The sequence below is a fragment of the Halichoeres trimaculatus genome, unplaced genomic scaffold (genome assembly GCF_033239565.1).
Source record: "Halichoeres trimaculatus isolate MK-OKI-2021-1 unplaced genomic scaffold, fHalTri1.1 fHalTri1_scaffold_10, whole genome shotgun sequence".
Classification (NCBI taxonomy): Eukaryota; Metazoa; Chordata; class Actinopteri; order Labriformes; family Labridae; genus Halichoeres; species Halichoeres trimaculatus.
Window position 1 is genome coordinate 29,001,177 of NW_027437187.1, and position 12,776 is coordinate 29,013,952.

The following is a 12,776-nucleotide window of genomic DNA, read 5'->3' on the forward strand; positions in this document are numbered from 1 at the left end:
TTTGACAATATCAAAATCGTGATATAAATTCTTCATTTGAGTCTTTGTTTATAAACTGAATTGGAAAAAAGTTACCACTTTTCTCCAGCAGAGGGTGAAATGTTTCTTTATGACTCACGTGATGTGCATTTTAAGGGCAAATATAGCTCCTGATATAGTCTGCAGACATTATCATCATCATTTAACCTTTTCACATGGTCTGGTGTTGAAAAAGCAAACTTAAAATTGCAAAAATCGTAAATATTTAAGAATTGCAAAATAAATCGAACTGGCCCCCCAATAATCGTAATAGAATCGAATCGCGAGAATAGCATATTGTCCCAGCCCTGGTAGAAACTTGATTTAAAGGGTCGTACTTCTCATGCACCATAGGAGCTATTTGTCCTCAAATTCCATCATTGTATCTTCAACTACAGGGGTGAGCAAAGAGGTGTTTCAATCTCGAATCTGACTGCTCGATATCCCTAAGTAATCCACTCACTTTCTACACAACATACCAACCATTAAAGACAGATAAAAGAAAAAACTTTCAGTAGATTATGTACCAAATATGTGCAAGAAAATTTAAGTATTCAAAGGTCAGAGTTAAGATACCATCTTGATTTGCAAATGGTTGCCTAATGGCCACTTTGAGGAGGAGAGGAAAGCATGGACTTAGAGTGAAAATTTATCTTCTAATCCCTTTTTTTCCTCTCTGTTCAGATGAAGACCGCACTAAGAATGACATTTTCTACGCTGTAAAACAACCCCCTATTTTAGAGAGAGTAAAACATTAAAGTTCAGACAAATTTCCTGGAAAAGTTAATCAGCTTTCCATCACAGACCCACTCCACCAGGACATAAAAACTGAATTAGCAACAGAGTCTAAAATCAGTTACATAACAACAATGAAAAAAAAAAAAATCCTCCTGACAGAAGCCTTTGTGGGACTCTGTGAACCTGATCAAGGCCTCTTTGAAACGCCGCCCACTGAGGCCACATGCAGCCAGCAGCCGTGATGAAGCAAAAAAAACTGCGTTTCAAAAGCTGCCTCTTCACTCCTGCATTATTGATTGTTTGTGGTATTTTTAGAAAGCACGCCTGTGACGTCCCTGCTCCCACAATGTTATGCAAGATTGTTATGAATAATAAAACATTTGAGGAAGAATCAAGATTTAAATGCTGGGGAAGGAACTCAGGGGATTAGCTGATGTGATGGGCGAAAATTTGACATGCTCACTGAGCGTGCCATGTCTCTGTGTTCGCCATGTAATTTAATTATTCACCACAATGGCACCGGGTAAGAAGTAGCGAGGAACATGGCTGGAAGCAAAGGCATTGAAAATGTTTAACTGCAGGGCCACCCACGAAGCTGACGAAATAATTAGCAGAACTTTATCAGACACTTTTTAAAACCGTAGATGGTCCCGGCTGTTAAAGCCCCGCTAAGCTGTGTGTTTGTGACTATAAAAGTGGGCTGAGGTGAAGTCGTTTCTCTTTCTTTCTCCTGAAAACCACAGGAGGTGTGAAACAGCAGCATGAGATCACCCTGCACGTGGCCTGCCAGCTTCCTCGCTGTGTGAGTGTGTGTGTGTGTGTGTGTGTGTGTGTTTCACCATATTATGCCAAACTGCATGTGCTTTTCATTTCTTTTATGTAGTTATTTGTCTATAAGCTAACGCAGATAGGCATCCTATACGTGCGTCTGTGTGATATGTTTTACGAGAGATGACTTCACACTCTCACTATGTGGCTTCAACACCTCTGAAACTGTTGCTGATAAACCGACAGGAGATTTCAAATGAATGCAAAACACATCAATGAGCGTCTGATCGCTCACTTCCTCTTCCTATTGTCTGCGTACAAACAGGAAGAAGGAAGCGGTGGAGACAGTTTATCTGAAGCCACATCAAAAATGTCAAAGTTGATAGCACAATTCGGCTTTTCAGACATGGGTTCACACAAAACACCCTGAAAGAAATGCAAAACGTCATTGACTTTCAGCACAAGTCCTCCAAAAAAGTGAAGCCTATACATTTGGAGCTCCCCCTGGTGACCGGTTGAAGTCATAAAGCCTTCCTCACCCATGTTAACAGATGGGACAAGGACAGAGATTAAAACTGAAAAATTGGTCCACTAAGATGTCTTTTGACCTGGTTTCTGTTAATACAGCTGGCTGACATTTTGATCCTAGTGTGTGTGATTTTTTCAGAGTTTTTATTTATCATATCCCTGTCACTTTTTTCACTATTATTGTCCCCTGATACCTCTGTGGAAGCGTAGTATGATTTACAGCCCTGATATCTGCTTCTGTTTGAAAAGCCTCATTTCAGTTCATGTAACTCAAAGCCCCTCCCCACAGGCCAACTTTCATCTGATTGGTCAGCTTTCTGGAAGCCTCCTCCTCTGTTGCGATGCATTAAAATAATTTTCCATTCTGCTTCTCATGTTTTTTTTTTCAATTTGACATGACAAATCTTTAAATATTTCTGTTTTGTTGCTAGGCGCCACTATGTTGTGGCTGCCTGTAGCGGCAGCTCTGTCTTTATTGTCCGTTTCTTGTAATTTTTGCATCTCTTTTTCGTCTTCTTTTCATTTGGAGCGGCTCATTACTTTGTATGGCTCATTTGTAGGTTGTAGACACCAAACTGGTTTTGTGTCTTCAGTGATATTTTTACTGTTTTTGCTTCTGTGTTTGTCTGGAGAGCCTACGTACAGCCATGGCTGCATGGTTTACATGTGAAATCAGCTGTAAGCAGCCTGTAGCATGTCAATGCTAACTGGTGCAAGGCCTGATGTTTCCCCACAAGGTGAGAAGAAGGAGGTGAGGACGATATGCTGGTACTGAGGTGTGAGCTAAGAAGTGACGACATCGACCTGTCCTTCCATCCATCGTTATTGGGAACATAAGATTTATCGGCAATAAGATGGACAAGCTAGCCATGCTAACCCAGCAACAGAAGGAATACCAGAAGGCAGAGTAGCATTATGCTCTTCACAGACATGGCTAACGGAGCTAACACCAGACACCAACTCCACACTGGGAGAACTTTACCTGCTGTGAGCAGACAGGATCTAGGAGACAGAGACTGAACAGACTGCTGAAGAAGCTCAGTCCTGGACCCTGTGGAGGTGGAGGCTGGCTGACTGGAGGTAATAATAATAATAACATATTTCATTTATAGAGTACTTTTCAAGAACTCAAAGACGCCTTAAGACCATATGACCTTTTAACAAGCTGTTCACTTCAGACCAGCTGACTACCTCCTCTTGGAGTCACTTAGACACACTGTTACCTTGTAAGTTGAGTGTTGACATCTGTGAAAACTTAATTGTCATTTTAAGGTCATAATGTAAAAACTGATGTCAAAATTTGAAGAAAACAAGTCACAATTCTGGCTCAAGTCTCAGAATTTTCCTTTTTCTGATGCTAGCCTCACCTCAGAGAAGAAAAAAAAGTCATTAGTGACCTCTATACTCTCCTGCAGACATCCAACATTTGGACTTATTATTTGTTTTAAATGTGACAGAGCACAGGATGCTTTAAAAGAGGCTATAAAGCCGTGATTGATGTCTGTTGACAAATGCGGCTCCTGAGAGAAGGAGACCTGCCTCCAGATCAATTATCCCTGAGTAAAACTGAAAAACATCAACACTCACTACTCCACATTCTGACCTCCTTTCAGCTCGCCAAGTTTCCCCGCTCAGAAAGAAAATGACTCTGACTCTCATTATTACTCTGGAGCTGAAACCAAGAATTCAGAAGTGCATTCCACCTGACTCAACCAGAGCCCCGTCCAGAGAATTTAGAGATCTCAGTGGCTGAAGTCTGAGAGAAGCCAAACTCTTCAGTTGGAGAGGTTCAGCAGGTCAGACTCCTGGCCAAAACCCCTTCATCTCATCTGTGGGTGGATGGAACAGCTGTCCAACACGCTCTCTCAACCGTTTATCCAAGTAGGAAGAAATCATTTCTGAGAAGAAGCAGCACCATCTGCCAGGTTCTTTTTTCAGGCTTTCCTTTGTATAAAAACAGGCGTGTTATGGATTCCACAGGTGGCCTCAGCTTGCTCCCATGGCCCTCAGTCAGATCAGGGTAGGGCTACACTTCCACTACTCATTTAGTGTGTGTTTTTGGTACGCTGATGTGACTGATAGATAAAGGAAGGGAAAGTAGGAATTGATTGCTCTTGACTTCTTCTTATTTAGGCTAAGATTTTGGTGAAGTTTTGGATTGCAAACATAGTAACGTAGCTGTGATGGTCTAAGAAAAAGTTAGTAAAGAAGTTAAAGAGGCACATACATCTGCTAGCTTAACTAAAATCTCCACTGACCAAAGCCTTAAAAAATCAACCTTATTAATACAAATTACACTTTTCGAAACTTTGGCCTAAAAAAAATCTCTTCACCTTACTCCGATTAGAAACAAAAATTCTGGAAAATGCTGAAATAAAATTTTTTTTTTTTTTTTGAAAGACTGTCAACCTGGAAACTTTCAGTGTTTAAAAAATGAAGCCAATACATAAGTGCTGAACCTGCAGTTCCACAAGTGGCCACTTGAGGCTGTCTCTTTGTTCTTTGATAAGATAGTAAAACATTAAGTGTTGCATTGTAAGGAAAAAAAATCCCAGTCCAATAACAGATGATATCATTATCACATTGATTATGATTGCCGGTTAAAAAATGACTAACTATAGTAGTAGTTTTATTTCATTGGTGGCTAACTGCTAAAGATAATGTGTTAGAAACATGGCCCAATTTTTTTATTGAAATACATAATTTGTTATAGAAATCTGAAAGAAATTGTAAAGAATTGTCAAAATAAGACGTAATTAATTTAAGATCTAACATCAGTCACACCTTAATATTGTTTAAAATAGAAAAAAAGTTTTGCCAAGAAATGTAATATAATTCTCAAAATAAAATTAACATCAATCTGACGCACAGAATGTGTAATTTATATTGAATGAGAACACATATTATACAAGGGTGATTCGTGATTTTTGAATTCTCCAATAACCATCAAGTTATTAAGAATTGAATAGTTCACATGTCAATTATCTTATCCAAAAATATAGTTTTTTAGATGTTTTACTAGCACCTGGTGGTTGCAGGGCATCTGAAAGCTGTTCCCTTCTTGTGATTAATTAACAAAAACACATCCATAACTATATAATAACATTCCAAGTAACTTGAAAGGGCATTAGAGCTGCTGTGAGTTTTAGAACTTGACAACAAAAGGTACCATGTTTAGGTACCTGAACCCATCCTTATGACTGTGAGGGACTGGAAGAGTAGGCGACTTTCCATGCTGGACATGGACACATCATTGCAAGGTTATACATTGAAGAATAAATATGTTAAACTGAAAAAAATTAGATTTTATTATTAAACAAATTTATATTTTTAACACATACCGATTGCCAGGTACTGGGCATCAGTACTATATCATTTATAGTGTGAAAGGTACCCATCCCTTGTCTTTACTGTCGCTAAGTATTTCAAGTTAAGGGGCACAATGGGTTAAGTTTTTTGGATTATTCTTCACACCAGAAGAAAAACAGAAATGTTCTGTTATCACATCCTCATAATCTAAAAGTAACCTTTTAAGAAAAGCTGACGCAGCAGCCTCAAACTTTGACTGATATGAGATTTTTTATTTTATTGTAGCCCGGCTGGTACCAAATTGTGATTTTGAGGAACTATCATAAGATGGATATGGATTACAATAAATATTAATGCTTCATTTTGACTTGAAGCACACATGGGGATCCCCCTCCATGCTATTTGTTTGATTTCTATTGTTTCCTTTTTGTCAACAGGGACTTTTAGAAATGAAAAAGTTCCTGCGACATATTCTCCCTGTCTTTCTCTAAGATTTGCTGCTCAGTGCTTTCAAGATAAAACCCTGGGTGACGGACAGGAGGGGACTTCCACAGCATGGCAAGGGGAGCTGTAGGACAGGATTTATCAGAGCTGCTGACCTTGTCCAGGATTAGGTTTCTGATCATGCAGCTGGATGGGGATAAGAGTATGAATGTGTTGAAAATGTGTGTGAAGGAGACAGAGACAGACTCAGGATCTGGTTTTTGGCCTCTGTTCTGTATATTCCAGTGGAGGTTGCACATTCCTGAGACCAGACCACATGACTGGAGGGATGGGGGGTGTGTGAGAGTGGGAGCGAGCATTGCTGGGCTGAACTAACCCGTAAATTACATGAGGGGGTAACAGACTATATATGTGCTAGACTTCCTATCTCAGAGGAAAAACCGTGCAGACACGAACAGAACTGGACCCAATTAATCTCAAAACCCCGCTGAATATTAATATCCACACGCTCGGTCATAGACGTCACAGTGTAAGTGGGTCAGCCGAGGTACCTGGAGGTAAATTAGACGGGCTGAGTGCAGAGGGCTGTGGGTTAAGTCGCCCTGTGTCTTGACTCGACAGGAAACAGGAAGTTGCAGAGGAAGAGACCCCCATCAAAAGAGCCTTAGAAAAAAGGGAGGAGGGCAGAGGGCTGGGGAAGTGCCACAACAAACTCCCCGGACAAGCTCCCAAAGCATGCAAACACAAACACAGAGTCCCCCCTACAGCTGAGTCCAATATGCTCTCTGCACACGGACTCAAACAGTCTCCTACTGCAACCCACACGTAGGCAGCTCTGACCTCAATTTGAGGGAAATACATGATGAAATAAAAAGAATGCATTCAAAACACTGAGTTTCTTTACATGTGGAGGCAATTTTTAGAGCAGACAGACTGTGATGGGGCTTATAGATAATAGATAAACAGTTTTAGAAGTGTGTGTATGAGACTAAGAGCAGCAGAAAGATGTGGGTTTGGGGTTGTGGTTACCTCAGCGAGTTTATACGGTACAATAAGTCTCTCTCCGACAGTCACCGTCTTCCTTGTTGTCAGTGCTTCCAGCAGCATCTCTTCTTTTACCTGAGGGGAATAAAAAGTACAAGGTAAGGACGAGGAGGCTTACATGCTTACATAATGTAAAAGAGGCAGAGAGGTGATCAAGTGTGATGAAACTGTACAGCATCAGGGTGAAAATAAACATTGTTGCAATTACTTAACATGACAACTACGTCAAGCTGGTGACATTTAACACCAACAATAGATATTAAATACAGATGAGAGGGTGAGGGGGGTTTATGGTAAAAAGTAATAGAAGCACATTTTGGTTATTATAAAAGGAGGGTACTACAGCCGAGACAATATGCTGTTCATGCGATTCAATTCTTTGGAGTGCCGATTTGATTTGAATTGCGATTTTTCAATATTTATGATTTTTGAGATTTTTAGTTTGCTTTTGTAACACCAGACCCTGTAAAAAAGTTACATGATGAGAACATCAGGAGCCATATTTTCCCATAAAAGCACATCACAAGAGTCGGAGAGGAACATTTCACCCTCTGCTGGAGATACTTTTTTCTGATCCATTTCATTAAAAAAAGACTGAAAAGAATTTGAATTCGAAAAAAAAAATGGTATTGTCAAAAAAAAATAAGAAATAAAAAAAATAAAAAAAATAAATCACAATATAACAATTTTCAAATTTTCTCCCACCCCTAAAGAATACATGGGGAAGGACTCAAAAAGCTTCTGCTTCATCCTACTCCTTTTTTTGGACGCATAAAAAGCTTTAGTAATTAGGTGTATGGTATTATGGTATTGTATACCCTTGAATTTATTTATTTTTGTTTTATGTACTATTTTGTCGAAAATAAATAAATAAATAGATTAAATTAAATAAATAAATAAATAAATAAAATTAAATTAAATTGAATAAAATAAAATAAAATAAAAGAAAAGAAAAGAAAATTACTAATTAAAATTAATCAATACCTTCAATTCAAGTCTACATGACTCCAAGTAGAACAACTTACATCACTCTTGCCATTCATGGAATTGAAATTGTAAGCTCCTTTAGCTAGAATGATCATTTAGCATACCTGCAATACTAGTTAGATGGACTCACGTTTTAATTTTGAAGAATCATCCAATACTCTGTAATGCTCTTAGTTGTAATACTTTTTTTGAACGATTCAACTTTAAGAGGTACAATAGAGATATTTATAAAGGCACCACAAGCCAGTATCCCATATTTCTAATAATGCAATTAACTGTTTGATTCGAGCGGCAACTTCCAGCCATGAGGAATGTAGCCCAATGCTGGAGTGCTCAAGACTGCAGTTCCTTGAGTGTCCACTTGAGGCTGGAAACAGAAATATAATAAGCAACATTCACACCCATTAAGAAAAACGATCCTCATAGAAAAAAATAAACATATTAACAGCCTGATCTGAAGAGCTCATTTCTGTACAGGGGTGCATTACTTTATATCTCAGCTCAGTAACGTAAAAGATATTAAGATTACACGTCTTATATAATAAGAGGCACAGCTGGCTTGACTGATAAGCGGGGGGACAAAAAGGCTGAAGATCCGCCTATGTTCCCATAAATTGTACTTTGTCTCCTCAAGATTAAATAAAGGTTTGATAATGACTGTTTAAGATTTGGAAAGAGTGTACATATCAGTTAAGCTTAATATTTCTTAAATGTCTGTGGTTTCATTGGGTCATTATAACAGTAAACCAGTTAAACCCAGTTAAACCAGTTCAACAGCAGTTTGATTTAGCAAAAGATCTTTCTGTTCTTGTTTGATATTTTATCTCAAGCGTAAGCGATTTCTTGACTTTGTTTACTATGCAGTGACAGAAGAAGATCTTATCTGAATCACTCATCCCTGATTGACCCCTAAGTCCACTCAAATGATTCCAGCTAATGTGCTGCTTTAACTAACATATCCCTCCAAGATTAGCACGCTAACCCTCCTCTCTGTGCTCACACACTCATAGTGATACACTTTACTGTACTCTACCTCACATGAGAGTCCACACTGGTTTTAAACTTGCCCCCCCAGACGGACCATTGATGACAAGGCCACACTGGGAGAAGCAGATGTCACCGCACACATCTCCTCCATCTACAGGGATTATGGGATTGGACCAAACAGCTGCTGCTGAGACCACATGTGTGTTTGAGAGTGTGTATGTGTGTGTGAATACTTGTGGCAGCATGTCTTTGTGTGACTGCCTGATGTCTTCATGTACGAGGCAGAGGGTGTGAATGTTGGGGTTAATACCATTATGGATATAGTTTTGTTAACTGTCTCCTTTGTAGAGAGCCTGACATAAACACAGGAGGAAGGACAGGGGGAGGGCTGTGTGTGTGTGTGGGAGTGGGAGTGGGTCGATGAGGGGGGGGTGGCATAATCAGACTTCATTTCACACTGCCTGATAATCCCTCCACTGAGAGCAAAGCCTATTCTGCAGCCTGGTGATTGGTCTTTAGCTGCTATATTTCCATGTATTAGTCGCCTGGTAACGGGTTTTCTGCTCTGCCTATAATCAAATACCATAATAAACAGAATACAAATGCTTGTTTCTGAACAAGCTGAATCTTCCTCCTACATTTGCTTCCTGGGAGGCTCAATTTCATCTTTAATTTGTGTCCTTTTACTCATGTACTTCCCCAATATTCCTCTCTCATTCGAACAGCTGATTCTGCTTATATGAAAGGGCAGCCGATTTCTTTTCTGTTCTTATGTTTATTGGCATTAAAGCTGTATTTGTTCTTGTCTAGGGGCTGAAATATGTGCACAAACAATAAAAAGAACAGCTCTCAAGAACGTCTGATGCCCTTTGAGGAAGTGAGATTTTTTTGTAAACAAAACCACAAATGTACTCTGACCCAGAATCATATCTGTGTTCCCACGGTCCTGACTAAAAGTGATCAGTCCTCAAAATTAGTGGATACTGGTCACATTCACAGCAAACTACATCAACAGGTGTTGATGTGAAAGACTTATTTAATGGTTTCATTGTCTACTTTCACATAAAACCATCAAACACAAACTCATTAATTTGAGGAAAAACATCTGGAAAGAGATATGGGACATTTTATTTTAAAAATTACAACAAGAATGTCCTTAAAGTCAAAAGGAAACAATCTTTTAAGGCTGCTGATTAGGAAAATAAAACAGAAATCTGTCAGGACTTAATCAAAGTGTATTAGTCTACGTCAGCTTGTGATGAATGAACAAAACATTTGGACTGGAATGCCCTCAACTCCAAATTTTGTGCTCCAAAAGACTGTTTTTAGCATTAATACCATCAACGAATTCAAGCTTAAGCAGGATTTGTTCTCACAGTAAGCCTCCCTCTCAGGACCGATTAGCAGCTAGCACAGGAATGTTTCTCGTTAGGTCCAATCACTCAACTCCACACCTCAGAGGATCCCGCCGGTCAGCCGTCCATCAGCTCTTACAGGCTGCACTTCCTCTTCCAGTTCCACCTCCACAGGAAACAGGAAGACCCGGTGAGTTTCGTTCCCATTCAGTCATCAATCCACACTCGTGCCAATCAGTGCTGCTCGAAGAGGTGATTCACAGTGTGGTAAAGGCGGACTTATCCTGTCTGAAATATCCCTGACCTATCAGAGAGTGGAGGATGGACTGATTCACTCTGGTTTTTGATTCAAGTGTAGATCTCACTCAGAGCTCGTGTCTGGACTTAGCCCAAACTTTCCCTCCAGCCACGCGTGACTGATGAAACTGCATTCAGGAAACCAGAACTGTTTCAGTCTTATATGCAAAGAGGTCTAAAATAAAGCTGTGCATCGTCAACAGAACAGGCAAGCTAACTTCTTTTAATGCCACCTATTTTGTCCAGGTTTTTTACTTCTCACACACTTTATTCCGATGTTCTTTTAGCATTTCATTCAGTTAACTTTCTTTGCTGAACGTTTTCTTCAACTAAATAACTGCGTCAACATTAGCATGTGTCAGCTAGAAGTAACCTTAGCTAGTGTTTGTTTCAGGCAGAATTCACTAGTTTGTGCTGTAAGTGACATTAGCCAGTGTTAGCGAAGAATAATGTTAGCAGGGTTAGCTGCAGTGACACTAACTTAGCAGTAGGCATCATTTGCTAGATTGTGCTTAAGGGGCAACATCTGTTTTTAAAACCTATGGTAAAGTCTGTCTGAGGCTAGCAAAGAAAGACCAGAAACCACGTACACAGACTTTTACTGCATTGATAAACATTTTTATAGCCTCACTTGTCTATCGGCACACTGTGGTAGAGTTTTTTTTCTCACTCAGTTAAGAAGATGTTAAGTGAGTTTACCCAATCAGAGGCGCAGCTCACATGGCACATACAATATGGCACCTGCCATCACAGGGACTACATCCATATTTCATACCGTCTTTGATTGGGCTATAAGGAATGTTAGCTAGTGAACGGTGCAAGTGACATTAGCTGGTGAAAATAGCAAGCAATGTTTGCTACGTACACATAAGATGACAATTACAGATTTTAAACAGTTTGAATGTCACTGAAAACCTTTGGTATGATGTAAAAAGAAACTCTGGATATGCATAATATTTAGATTTTATTGATAAAAGAAACTATCAGCTTGGTTCTTATAATTATAAAGCAACTAAATAATCTCAAGCGTGGTAAGCTGGTGTCAGCTGTTAAAGTTAGCTAATTCAAGTAGCATGCAAATTTAGCCACAACAAGCTACTACCAATGTTAGCTACAGTTCTAATTTTAGGCAATACTGTCTAATACTACTGACAAATGACTCCATGAAAGAGCATTTTGACTATTTTGGCTGTTTAATGAAGTTTAAATATTTAATCAGATTTTATCACAATGAAACAAGTGCAGAGTAACGTCAGCTAGAGTAGGTTTTGGGTGATATTTGCTCATGGGAACATCAGCTGATGTTAGCAAGGAGACAAAATGAAACCCAGCATTATCTTGATTGAAAATGTAGTCCTCTCTTTTTTAAAAACTTGTTGGAAAACCCTTGGGATAAGTACAATCTCAGAGATTGAATATGAGTTATATATATTGCACTATTTGTCTTAATTACTTAAGGAAAATAATGCTTCACATTAAGCCTTATAGTTCTTGGAAACACAGTTTCAACACAGGATATGATATAATGTCTGGGTATGAATGTTGCCAATTTAAAAATCTCAGAAGCCACAGAGTTTTGTTTCACTGGGACGATTTGTTGGATTTCACTCAGCTTTGTTTTGGTTTCCTTTTCCTTCTTTGTCTCTTTAAGAATGTTTTATACGTCCCTGGAGACAAATAGGCAAAGCCTCTGCACCAACCAACAGACATCCAAATAAACTTGAACTCCACTTAAAACACCAACCCCCCTGAGCATGTGGCCAACATGTGGCTCGCCTCGCGTCACTGCCTCTCCGAACCTTTGGAGAGTCTCAGTCTGGATGTTGTAGGAGAACCTCAGCTGAGCTCTCCTCAGTCATAACATCCCGCAGTGCTGCTGACAGCAGTCTCAGGCACACTTCGGACTTTGTTTTGCCAGCGACTCAACAAGCACATCCGGCCGATCGTTGAGGTTTGAAAAAAAAGGGACTGAGGAGTGGCACCATCGTTCAATACTGAGGCAAATCAGCACAGTGTGTGGACGAGCTGTCTGCTTTGATGGATGTGTGTACATGTGTGTGTGGTCTACACAAATTCAACACAATTCTTTTTTTCCTTTGCCACAACATAGAGGAAGTAAAAAAATCACGAGATCAAGCATTCAAGTGAGAATAAAACTGAAAATGTGTAATTGTCACTCCCCCGTATCTTGCTTTTGGTTTTATTTCAACTTTCCTTTCCTTAACGCTTCCTAGCATTAATTGTTGAATTTTTTAATGGCTTCTTAGAATTCAAAAATATGCATTCATAATCTTAAAACAT

At 39.3% G+C, this 12,776-nt stretch overlaps 1 protein-coding gene across 10 annotated transcripts in view; it reads right to left on the reverse strand.

Moving 5' to 3' along the window:
* The window catches only part of LOC141797038 (unconventional myosin-IXAb-like), a 167,577-nt gene that overhangs the window by 48,788 nt on the left and 106,013 nt on the right, over window positions 1-12,776 (reverse strand). For all 10 annotated transcript variants that reach the window (XM_074678429.1, XM_074678424.1, XM_074678423.1 and 7 more), the window contains one exon: window positions 6,835-6,924. In XM_074678429.1, the coding sequence (XP_074534530.1) occupies window positions 6,835-6,924 (90 nt within the window). The remainder of the gene's footprint in view (window positions 1-6,834; window positions 6,925-12,776) is intronic.